General features: G+C 41.0%; 1 protein-coding gene across 3 annotated transcripts in view; it reads left to right on the forward strand.

The window, feature by feature from the left end:
* Window positions 1–12,622, forward strand: part of RIC8B (RIC8 guanine nucleotide exchange factor B) — a 102,224-nt gene extending 89,602 nt beyond the window's left edge. For 2 of the 3 annotated variants that reach the window (XM_028088616.2, XM_028088618.2), the window contains one exon: window positions 11,249–12,622. In XM_028088616.2, coding sequence (XP_027944417.1) covers window positions 11,249–11,360 — 112 coding nt within the window. In that variant the 3' untranslated portion in view covers window positions 11,361–12,622. Of the gene's footprint in view, window positions 1–133; window positions 428–11,248 lie in introns of those variants that run through there. The other variant, XM_028088617.2, reaches the window with a different exon arrangement.
* The last annotated feature ends 291 nt before the right edge of the window (window positions 12,623–12,913 follow it).

Here is a 12,913-nt window from a genome sequence, read left to right on the forward strand (position 1 = left end):
TGATTAACTTTTCTTCTCAAAAATGAAATCATTTTCTCCTGGGCCTGAATTGAAAGGCATGTGAGTAAAGGCTAGATTGGAGGTGACGTGGCCAATGAATGGACACTAGACACTTCCTTTTTTCCATCCATAGGAGAGCAGATGTGAAGGACGTGCACCAGGATGGTGGTTAGCAACAGTGGCCCGTGCCAAAGCACTTACCAAAGTGATGACTAAGGTTGGTCATGCCAAGTACTGTTACTGAGCCTGGTGTAGGGTATAGATGTCATCCACTACCAAAACTATAAAACCACCAATACAAAAATTAAAGTTACATTTCCACTTTGCCTCCATGCTGGGCATGGCGACCGCTGCAAGGAGCTCACTACCTTGGCAGCTTTATCGTAGCTATATTTCCAAGGACACCGGAGAGATTCATGCTCAAACATTTTCTTCCCATTGAATACCAACTGACTTAGTAGTATTCCTAGTGAGTGAGTGTGTGTGTGTGTGTGTGTGTGTGTGTGTGTGTGTGTGTGTATCAGGATTGTATTTGTGACACATGTAGGTAAGGGGATTGGCAGTGGACCTGGAGGTCGTAAGAGTTTGAAAATAATCTGAACCCTATAAATCCCATCATGTCTAGCTAGTACAGTGCCTTGTACCCTGTGGTTCCCCTAGTGTGTGATGATGAAATGAGCACACAGCTGATCCCCACATCTGTAGGCCAGTTTTTTGCTCTGTAAAATAGCCTACATGGTTTAAGACTTTATACTTTGTCAGTTCCATTTCTTGGCCAGATATGATAAAATTCAGGGCTGGAAAGGAATTCCATAAAGGTACTTTGGCCCATGACTGACTCATTTAAATATTGGGGCACATAATTTCTTTAAAGTGATCATTGTAATATATAGCATAAGCATTAAGGCCTGAGGCATGAGATTAAAAATGTTCAATGAAGCTTTCTATGTGAGAGCAGAGGTGAAAGAGGGGATGAAATTTGCCTCCCTCTCCACCTCCTCTTTCCTTCTTTGAATTGGAAAAAAATAAGCCCCCACAACTTAAGTGGGAGATTAGAATGGGGGCTGTGTGGTTGAGCAGCTCCAGTGCGGCTAATACAATTGCGTTCGCCTTAGCTACCGCACACAGCTCACGTATAATAACGCAGCCTCCTCCAGAAGGAGGGAGAGAGGATTGATTGGCTTAAGCTTAAACTAACGAAAGGAAATAATATTTCAAGTTTCATTTTGTTTTGACTTTTCTAATCCCCTTTATTTCCTTAATTGGAACCAGGCACTGATTAATCTTCTACTGCCATCCCCCCCTGCCCCACCACCCCACCCCAGTCACATTTAACAAGGTACATTGCCATTTTGCTTATACATTCTATCAGAATCTAAAATTTACATTTAATTATTTTCCCATTTCTTCCTTATCTATTATATATATATATATTTGCCAGCCATTGTGCAGTATTTGGGACATGGCTTTCTTAATAAATGCAGGTTCCAAATATGGGAATAGTTCCCTTTAACCCAGAGATTATTTTTAGACTTACTAAAGCTGGGATGGGCTGACTGAGAATATGTAATTTTTTTCCCTATGAATAAGTTACTCTGCTTACAAAAATATCAACAGCTGTGATCACACCCACCTTTATGATAAGTTAGTCGAGAACATGTTTTTCAGATATGTTTCAAAAGCATCCAATTTTTAAAGCATTGTGAGATCTATTGTAGGTACAAAAGTGTAAAGATCTTAATTGTTTATATCAGAAAATCTTTTAGATCTGTGCTGTCCAATACAGTAACCACAAGCCATATAGGACTACTGAGCACTTGAAATGCGGTTAGTCTCAATTGGGATGTCCTATAAGGGTTAAATACTCAGGCTTTCAGAAACTCAGTATAAAAAGAGAAATATAAAATATCTCAATTATTTAATATGGATTTTATATTGAAATAATATTTTTAATATACTGGGTTAGCAAAATATATGAAAATCAATTTTACCTATCTTTTTCAATGTGGCTACTAGAACAGTTAATATTACACCTATGGCTTGCATTTGTAGCTTACATTATATTTACATGTGGCAGCACTATTCTACATCGTTAAAATACACTGTAAGGTTGCCCGGAAGTTCAATTAAGGGAACTTGGATCTGGTTAAACTAATATACCCTTAAATAGCAAGGGAGGATTAATTTGAGAAACTTGATATTGTGTATCTTTAGGTTATAGAGGGCCCTTCCACTGGCTAGACACCTCTAAGTAGGATGTCATGTGACCTTTGTATTGCCTGTTGGTAGTCACTGTTCTTTAACCTCAGTAGTAGGAATGACTACTTTGAGCTCTTAGTTTAAGCACTAGCTGAAATGGCTTCTGTTAGAGAAACATCAAGTAAGAAAAATGTCCCCTGTTTGTGCTCTTAGTTACCCTCCTTCAACTTTTAAGTCTTTCTAATTGGGGAAAGCATGTAAGAACTTCTATTTCTCCTGCTTTATTCAACAGTGTCAGTTGGCATGCTGATCTCTTATTAATATTTATTTTGCTAATTTGGACAACAGGATAGAAAAATTCTGTAGAAAATTTACCAAGAAATAAGAATACTTTCACTTTAGTTTTAGGATAAAACTAAATTTGATTCTTTAGCACTGTCCCTAACCTCTTTCTACATATTTTTTTAACCATGCTGTTTAATGTGAGGTAGGTAACAAATTTTTAGAAGCTTTGCATGTGATCTTCTAACAGAAACAAGGATAAAGGACTAATATTTATATAGTGCTTTCAAGTTTAAAAAGCGCTTCCATATATATATATGATCTCTAATGATCAGTGAAGCAGCCCTCTGAATTAGATAGGGCAAGGAGTGTTTCACTGAAGAATAAATGGGACCAATCATTAAGTGACTGACCCAAGATCAGGCACCTGGTTAATGACATAGTCAGGACTCAGTTCTCAGTTGTAAGACTCCAGATCTTACGTTATTTTGAAAAATGACCAACAGCTCTCAAAAATGTGTCAGTCTGATTTTAAAAAAGATGTTCTAAATTTTAAGAAAATGCAAAGCACAAAGACAGACAGTAAGCATATTTACCTGAAAAGAGAATTAAGATTTGGAAGACATGCACTCCTGCTTTTTCATTTCATAGTTGAGGTCTTCTCAAAGATCAGGTGAGGTGCTAAAATAAATAGTTTATATCACACACACACACACACACACACACACACTTGTTTCATTACAGACCCAGTAAAATTGCTATGACTCTGTGTTAATATGAGTTATTTTAATTATTTTAAAAAGAGAATGATTACAGGTCTTCTAACAAATTCTTATATTTAATGCAATCATATTAAGAAAATCTAACTTTAAAAAGACTTCCCAGTGGGACTATTTAGGCAACTGCCAATTACCTTTATAAAGTAGAAAGTAGTCCAAAGTAGTGGACAATATGCCATATCCATTTGTCATGGAAATATTTTTATGCTACATATTTAGCTTCCTAATTGTACCCAGTCCCAAAGCACAATGGTGAGGTCTGAGGGCAGATCTCAGAATTGTTTTGAAAGAGGCAGCCTGAAGACCTCAAATTTCCTATGGAAAAGCCACCGTACCCCTCCAAATGTACTGGGTTAGTGGCTTAGTGAAATCAGTGTACCCAGTCAGCACTAGGAAGCCATTAGATGGGAAATCACGAAAGATGAAGGATCAGGGTCCAAGCCCAAAGGACATTCTTGCCTAGCATGTAACCGAACATGTTAAGCCATGGCCAAAGTTATAATATTTTTCTATGAGAAAAAGGGGTTATAAACACTTGTAAGATATCAACAAATTATTAGGTAGTCCACTGTACTTCGGTGGATTATGGACTATTCCAGTGATGCTGAAATCTTGAAATAAGATGCACTCTAAGACTTGGAATTAGAGCAGATTACAGAGCTGCTTTCTCCGGGCTAGCACAGGCTCCATTCTAGCAGGCGTTTTTGGAAAAGCTCTGTGTTTATTAAAAATGTTTTATTTATTTACCAGTTTCTCATCCTATCTTTCAAATGTGAAGAGGAGTTAAATATGAAATGGCTAATTTAAAATGTGAGGGTTCTTTTTTTCCAAGCCAACCTTACATTAAGAGCAGGAATCCCTGTGCCACAGAAATGGTTCCCAATTATCCCGTCTTGGGTTTTGTTATACATTGTACAGAAGTCAACAAAACAACTATGTAACAGAACCTGCCTAAATAGCAGCCGCCCTCATTAGAAACAGAGAATTAATCAGGGGCGATTGAAGGAAGCAATGCCTCACAGGTTTCCCCCTTTCTTCTTTTCTAATCATAGAACAAAATATATTACATAAAAGGATCGGAACTATTATGCAGTACTCAATTAGAGGGAGGTGAATAGGTCTCTAACATGCTGTTTTATCAAAAGAGCAGACTGGTGTTTGCATGACTGTTGTTTCATTACAGACCCTGTCATTAATTCCATGTGTCAATACTGCCCTGTAGTACACAGAGCAGACAAGAAAGAAGAGCCCTTGAAAACAAGGGAATGATTTTTGAGTCGTTATCAAGCTAAGTGGCAAGCGGGAAGCTGAAACTCGTATAGGTAAATTCGAAGGGACTCTTGGGAGATCTGCAAGTGGGAAACAAGAATGCATTTTACCAACTGCTTAATTATGTCCTGTTTTTCAAAAAGTACACTTGAATTGAATGCTTTGTTTGTATTGCACAAAAACATGTGCTGTGGGCAAGAGTATTCTCTTGCTTCCAGGTCAAGTAAGGTGTTTTATACACATATACATCTGGCCTATTCTATAATGTGCGATTGGGTATGTTAGTATCTGAGCCCCAATATTGCACTGTCATTTCTGGGGGAAAGACTTACATAGGAACCAGAAGCCCTAAGAAATGGAACCTTCTCTAAGGTTCTGAGAAATTGTGTAAGCCCAGGCATCCCAGAGGACCACCCTTACAGGGAAATGGTGGCTCAGGAAAATGTTAAAATATATCTGGGGGAAGAAAAAAAAATTTTAAATATGGTATAAATCCCATAATCTCCCACCCCCCCCCAAATCTTTAAGAAAGTATTTTTTGGTTTCCATTAGCAGTCCCAAGGGTTAGGCTGGGGCAAAATAGGGTTTCCTTTCTTGGACGTGCTTTATCTATGTCCTCATGCCTGGCCAAGCCCTTATAGATTATGGTTCCTTATCGTTTAGTAAGATCAAATTTCTAAATGATGTTTCGTTCCAGTTGAACATTCTTGGAGGCTTATCTCTTCCCTGGCCAGATGCCTGATCAGATGAGAAGCCCGCCATGATACTGTCACAGTGCCTAGAATGGGCTCTTTATCCAGTAGACATCACTGTACTTTTTGATGATAACGAGGGCAGTCTTAACTTGTGTTAAGGCCTGTGTATAGCATTAAAGGTAAGTATGAAGGAGTTGTTGCTATGTGAATATCTTAATCCTGATGCACATTTCAATATACAGTATCTCCGTTTAACCATGATGTACATATTATCTGACACCTAGCCATCCTTTTTAGATGTGACCTTCATATATTTAGGGCCAGTAACTCTTCATGAAATGGCCTGCTTAGTGAGGGCCATGATTGAATTTAGATCCTTCCTTTGTAACACTTGCCATTGCTTTGATTTACTTTTGTAATCATTCTAATCATCTGCCAGTAGTTTTGCAGAAAGGATTTCCAGTCTTGGTGTCGGTCAGTTACAGGTAGGATGCTATGTTTGACTCTTAGGCTTAGAATATATATCTTGATTAGAAACAAAGGCTTAGCAGTATTGAGTTTTAGTGTCTTAAAAACCTAGCAGCTTTTTAAATAGAACAAAATTACTTAGTAGCCTAATATTTAGACTCTTAGAATAGAATCTTGGGGATCATCTTGTCCAACCCCTTCATTTTATAGATGGGTAGACTCAAGCCCTGAGAAGGAAATGACTTGCCCAAGGACACCCAGCAAGTTAGAGGAAGATCTGAGACTAGAATCTAGACCTCCCGATGCCCCAATGTGTAAGAAGCTGAGTCTACACCAGTTAGTGGTTGGGAATTCCAGGCTGTGTGGTACAAAGGGGGCCTGACTTCTGCTGCACTGTCAGAATGTCTAATGACATTGACTCATCAGGGAAATAATAACTAAAATAATATAAGGATTCTTGACAAATGGTTCTCTACCATTCTCCATTTATGCCATGACCCATGTATTATAGCCTCTTAATAAGCATTTATTGAGCACTTACTGTGTGTCCCCAGCCTATATTAGATACTGCAGATCACAGTTAGATAAGACATGGACTCTGTCCTCAAGTTGCTCACAGTCTAGCAGAGAACAAGAAATCCTTGGAAAGTATTATGCAGAATTTCCTGTAGAAGGCTAATATCTTTCCTAACTTTGTAGATCTTGATGATGAAAATGAATTTTCTACCCAAAGATCTAGCTTTTCTCTTGATCATGGTTTATTTATTAGGAGTCCCATAAAACACTATACTTTCCCTTTCTGTGAAAGTACAAGATAACATCAACTGCAACTCAGTTTAGTCCATAAACACTTACACAGGATCTGCTGTTGGCAAGGCGCTGTGCTAGACACATAGGGGTATGAAAATTGAATACTTATAGCATAGAACACTTTCTTTTTCATGTCAGGACAATACTGTTTCATAGCTTTCAAACTTTGTAATGAGAGTTATTTTTAATAATTACTTAGATGAAATAGAAGACAAAAATACCTCTGTAACTATAGTCCAGACTTGCCAGCCTAGGATTTCAAAGTCTCCATTCAGATCCTCTTTTGTACCCCAGATCTGTTTTGAGCTTTCTTTTTCCTTTACCTCAGCCAAACCAGCCTGCTTGCCAATCTCTGCACACAACTAACTCTTGCTTCTGCGCCTTTGCTTGACTAATTCTTCTGCTCCTAGGATGCCTTTCTCCCCATGAATCCATGTCCGTCCCTGCCATCACAGTCTGGCCCTGAGTCCGTCTCCTGCAAGGAGCCTGTGATCAGCATCCCCACCTCCTCCTGTGTCCCTCCCACATGTACCTAACCCAGATGATGGTGGAATAACCTTTCTGTGGTATTCGTTAATGCTTCCCATTCTCCGTCCACATCTTTCTGATCTAGATATCTAGATATAACATCTTATTAAATAAAACAGTGTAGTATAACCAGGTCATTCATCAGACCTTTTAGGAGTGAGTCTTTATATCAAAGATTTCATTTGGGTATTTGTGGGCTGTTAGTTGCATGATAGAGAGGAAGATTTAAAACGTTGGGATGGGAATGTGACGAGTAAGGCTGGAGTCCAGCAGAAAAAACAGTCACATAGCTGTGAGAGATCCTCTCTCCTTCCACTCCCAAACAGGACAAGAAGTTCCTTTAAATATGTTTTAATTACAGTAAGAGTATATTGATGAACTGTCAAGCTAGGGAAAGCAGGGCTTTGCCTGTTAATCATCTCAAGCTTGTTGATCTGCTGTTCTGTAATTCTTTTAATATTGTTTAATGTGTGTGTGTTTTATCTTCTGAACTGACTAAAAGCTTCTTGAGGACAGGGACCATGTCTTTTGCTTCTGCATATTCATCCCCCCCCCCCCCCACTTACTCCCAGAGTGCCCTACCCAGCTTGGGGAAGCCTCCCATAAGCACATAAAGACAGGAAATGCAACTTGCGGTTCCACCTACATTCCAACCATTACACTACAGTTTATATGTATAGTGACCTTTTGCCTTAATGACAACTCAGTGAGGTGGGTATTTCTATCCCAATTCTATAGATAAGGAAATTGAAGTTCAAAGAGTTCCAGGTTTTACTGTTAGTGACTGGTGGACCCAGGATTAGAACCTAGGTCTGTCCGACTCCAAAACCTGTGTGTGCTTTTCACTGTACCACAATAATAACTAATATTTAGGACTTGTTTGCAGTTCATAGAACTCCATGATCTACATCGTTGTTATTGCCACCACCACTGGTTCTCTTCTGGTTACTCCTCACATCATCACTAGGAATTAGGTAGAACTATATTAGCATTATCCCCAATTCACAGACAGGGAAACTGAGACTCAGACTTGCCCAAGATCACACAACTGGTAAGTGAATAGCCAAGGCTCCAAACAGACTTCCTAACTCCAGATGTTTTTGTACACTGTATCACATTGCTATCTTAATTCATTTGCACAAATTCATAATTATGTGGCCAGTTAGCACTGACACCTCTCCTGCAGAGGTGCCCGTAAGTCTAGGCATCCTGTGGAGCCCTAAGAGGGTGATACAAAGGACCCAAAAAATAAATGCTTGAGAAGAATAGTTCACAGGTGAGAATTAAAATATGGGCCCCTTTATCCCATAGACAAGTTCCTGTAATTTGGCCATGAGACTTCTGTAATGTTCTTAATTATTTCCATCATGAAATTGGAGTAGGGATGAAACCAATGGACTTGATTTGAAAATATTCCCCCTAGATTTGGAGAAGGTGGTAGCTACTTTGTACAGCTGGTAGCTAGCCCAGCATCATCCTGTTGTCACAGAAGTGGAGTCATGTTGGTAGTGGGGCAGGGCAGGGGCCTGTCCACGCAGCGTCTCATCGCCATTTCCATAGAATTCCTCTGGTCCCATCCAGGGTTCCGCTTCTATCTACCCCGACCCTTCGCTGCCTACCCCATCTTACTGTACCCTCTTCCACAGGCCCCTTTAGACCTTTCAACTTTCTTGTCCCTCAGTGTTTTATTCCTAGCAGGTTAGCCCCTTGTCCTTTTACATCATTAGTAAGTACTGTCCAGTATCACAAAATCCTTTAGCACAAGCAGTTGGAACAAGGCAACTGTGTTGTAAAAATGTAGGTATGGGGTATATATCAGTGCTAGAGGGAAGTTTTCATGGAAACAGGTTGTTTCTAGCTTTCACCTAAACATTTCTACCTGGCTGTCATGCAAGGGCCTCAAGCTCTTCATGTCCTGAGAGATGTCAGCATCTCCCCACCAAAATCTACTTCATCTGCTGTGTTCTTGCTCCAGTGAATTGTATCACCATCCTCTTGGTCATCTGAGCCGGAGGCCACAGGGACATTCTGCCCCTCCCCCAGTCTCTCCTTCAGCAGCCCTCTCCCCTTCCAGCGGGTCACAGCCCAAGTCCAGTATCCTGTCTCCTGTCACACACACTGTACCATGACATTCTAATGACTGGTCTGTCTGCCACCATGTTCTCCCTGGTCCAGTGCGCCTTCCCCATTGCTGCCAGAGCACTGCCTTATAAAACAGATGTGACATCGCTTACAGAGCAAAACCCAGACTTACCCGCTAGACCCCAAACTACCCTTGAGCCTTACCTCCTGCCATTCCTTCATTGAACCGACCCCTCGGCAAACACTGGGCCCTTTCACAGCTTCCTGGGAGCACAGAGAAAGAAATGGACACAGTCCAAAAAGGGATACAAAACACACAAGTAGATGGGACCATACAGAGCCCGTTGGTCTCCTTTGCCTCAGATGCTCTGTGCCTTCTTTGCTCGGCCTTGGATACCTTATTTGTGATGCCACCCTACCTTCCCCAGGCAGTTCGGTCTGTGCTTCATGTCTGGAGCCGCCAGTTCTTTGTTCGTGATTCTGGGACAGCATTTACCCCATTATGTTTGGAGTTATTTTTCATATATGTTTCACCTGCTCCTTGAGGACTGTTGTGCCCACTCTTCCTTTCCCTGCCTAGTGTATGGCCTAGCTTCTGGCATGGAGGAGTTGAACAGACATTGAACAGCTGAATGCAGTGTGCTCCTGCAGTGCAGTTAGAGCAGTTAATCCAGAGGTGGTACACCACCAAGAGTGCTAGCATGGGATGCAGGAGACCTGTGTCCCAGGTCCAGCTTGCCAGTAGGTGTGTGACCTTGGGTAAGTCACTCAGTCTCATTTAGTAAACAAGGGGGTTGGACTATATGATCTCTGAGGCCCCTTCAAGTTCTATGATTCTGACCCCATTTCTTGGACCAGGAACCACATCTCCTCCTTTATAACTCAGGAGCCTCAACATAGCCAGGCAGCCATCCCATTACTCAAATAGTCCTCTGGTGCTAGCCAGAGCTGCTCGATTCGGCTCCTGCTGGCTGAGCCAGGGACCACTGAGCTGTTCTAACCCCTCCTCAGGAGTTTCACTGCGCCTCTCACACATCACACTGCTGTGTGGCCGGCCCCGCCCAGGAGGGAGCCCTTCTCTGTGCTGCCCTCTGGGACAACAGCAAGGAGGCAGAGGGAGAGCAGTTGTAGTGTCCCCTCCGCTCCAGATCCCACCAGCATTACAGCTGCTGCCGTGGGGCTTCCTGGTTATAGACATGTTCTCAGTGGGTGATGCCCATTTCCTTGAGAAATAAATTTTAAGCAGCTCATGTGCCTCTTTGAGGCTACTCTTAAAGTACACTGCTGACATTCTGGGGGTGGGAAGAGGACTAGAGTTAGCAACTCAACAGGTACATTTGCCATAATCTCCATGTAATAAATAAGAGCCTATGAAAAGATTAAATAAATCTTTCCTAATGCTTTTTGATTGACTTAATCAATAATTAATCATCTTTAGATGAGGCTGTAACTTGTGGAGTAGATATAATTGGATTAGCTGAAAAGAGGCAGTTGGGGAGCTTTGAAGAGATTAAAATGGCTGTCAATCCCATAATTAAACTGCCACAAACAAAAGCAATGGTGTTTAAAAAAGAAAAAAAAAAAAGGAAAGAGAGAGAGAAGGAAATAAAAGGGAGGGAGAAAGTTGGGGAAGTCCAGTTGACTTGGATTGAATCGAGAAGTACTTATGTATCGCTAGAGGTTGGAGAGGCAAAATCAAATCTGACATTTATTCCACTGAACGAAATCCATACGTATCAAATCAGGCACTTGATTGTATGCCTGGCCCACTGGGACCCGTGAAATTTTGGCAGCTTCAACTTCACTAAAACAACGAATCCACAAAAGGAAAAAAAGTTAATTATTAAAAACAGAAGAGACCTGCTCCTTGTCCTGAGCCCATTTAGACCTTGACTTTTCATACTTTTAATTGGCTTAGTAGGTTTGGCCTGTGTGAATGAAGTCTTTTATCTCCCTCTTTTTCTTTCCATGCCCCTTTCATCTTTCCTGTTACAAACACACAGAGAGCTTGAGGAAAAATACTTTGGTTTTTAAAGACTTTTCTTTTTAAAAGGATGTGGATTTGGGCGGGGGGAGGGGTGTGTGTGTGATGCTGGTGAATACTTTTTTTTTTCTCTCTTTTATCTCTTTTTCCAGAGAGGAGTTGCTTAAACCAATGGGACTAAAACCTGATGGGACAATAACGCCTTTGGAGGAAGCACTCAACCAGTACTCTGTCATCGAAGAGACCAGCTCTGACACAGACTAAAAGCGTCACCTGCCCAACTCTCAATATTGCTTTTATCAGCATCTTTTCTCTGTAGCTCCAGGGGAGTCTTTTCTCTAAAACATTTATGCCCTTGCTTTGGCTAGAAACACATTAACTGGTTTACTCGTTGAGAATCCAGCATATTTAAGAGGTGATCCTGTGTTTTCACGATACCGAGGCGTTCGTACAGAGCTGCAGTTAGATGGAGTGGCAGGGGCTAACCACAGAAGAAGAGGAATTCCATTTCATCGGGATGGAACTGAAGGACTTCATCCTATAAAGCAGCCCTGGTTGAATCTGGCCGTTCTGTTTGCCAAGATTCTTAGAAGATGTAGTCGTGGCCTTCCTCTCTCGCCTGTGAAAGCTGCCCCTTCTGAACCTCTCCAGCAGACGGAGCCACATGAGAAGCAGAATGAGCCGCTAAATAAGGGCTGAGGCAAGTGACTTGTTAGATCAGGACTGACTACATGGAAGCCAAGCAGCTGCTCCATAAACCTAGTCCCACTCTTCAATTTTGTACAAATATGTGGAAATGCACAAACACGCACACACACAGCCCCAGACTTGCAAACTGATTACATTCTAAAAAGTTTGTAGGTCCCTTATCGAGAACTTCAGAATACATTTCTCCCTCTAAAGGGTTATAAATGATGGTTTAGTTCTGAGGCAGCTACAGATGCCTATTTATTCTCTTACGTACCTTAACACTAGTACCATAGAACTGAACCCCCATCTGTATCATTGCATGGGAGCATGCATTCTGAGGTCTGACGCGGGGTGCCAGCAACACACGTCCTCCGACCCAGCAGAGAGGATGGGGACTCCCGGAGTGGCCTCGTGGCCTCTGCTGGGGGTGGAGGGGGTTAGCAGCACCCATTTGTACATACAGGTCATTCATAGGTCACAGGTTGTACATTGGGACTGTGTGTGCGCTTGTGTGTGTGTTTGACCTTTCTACCATATGTGATCAGTTTAATGGTAACTTTATTTATTTAAAAAAAAAAAGAAACACAAATAGTTACTGTTAAACTGATTAAGGCTGTTTATTTTTACTTTTAGAATTGGTCATATGAAGAAGTAGAATATGGATCCTGCAATAGACAGTGGGCCTAGTTAATCAGTGGCTAAAGCTGAAAGGGGTTGGTTCCCTTGTATATATGTATGTACATGTACATACATGCGTACATATATACACATAGATAATGTGCTTAACCACTGCCTTTTAAAACTTTAAATTAAATAAAACATTGGGGTTGATTCAATTTAGCCATCTGTGTGTGTTTCTTTACAGATACATGGGGCAAACAATAGTTCAGAGTTTATGCTTTTTTAAAGTGTTTTCACATCCTTTATCTCACTTACCATAATACCCCTTCTAAGGATAGGTAAAGTAACATGGAGTATTGGTAGAAAATGTCATTTACCCAGAGATCCCTTCTCTGACAAAACAACAGTAAAAGGATGTAGTTTTTAAAGGCCTTTGAGCTGCCAAAGAAGTCACTAGAGTTTCTTGCAATTTACTCATAGGAGAGATCCTCAAGAATCTCTTCTTT

This window comes from Eumetopias jubatus, unplaced genomic scaffold (genome assembly GCF_037043125.1).
Source record: "Eumetopias jubatus isolate StellerSeaLion01/CBP00866 unplaced genomic scaffold, mEumJub1_p1.0 scaffold_8, whole genome shotgun sequence".
Lineage (NCBI taxonomy): Eukaryota > Metazoa > Chordata > Mammalia > Carnivora > Otariidae > Eumetopias > Eumetopias jubatus.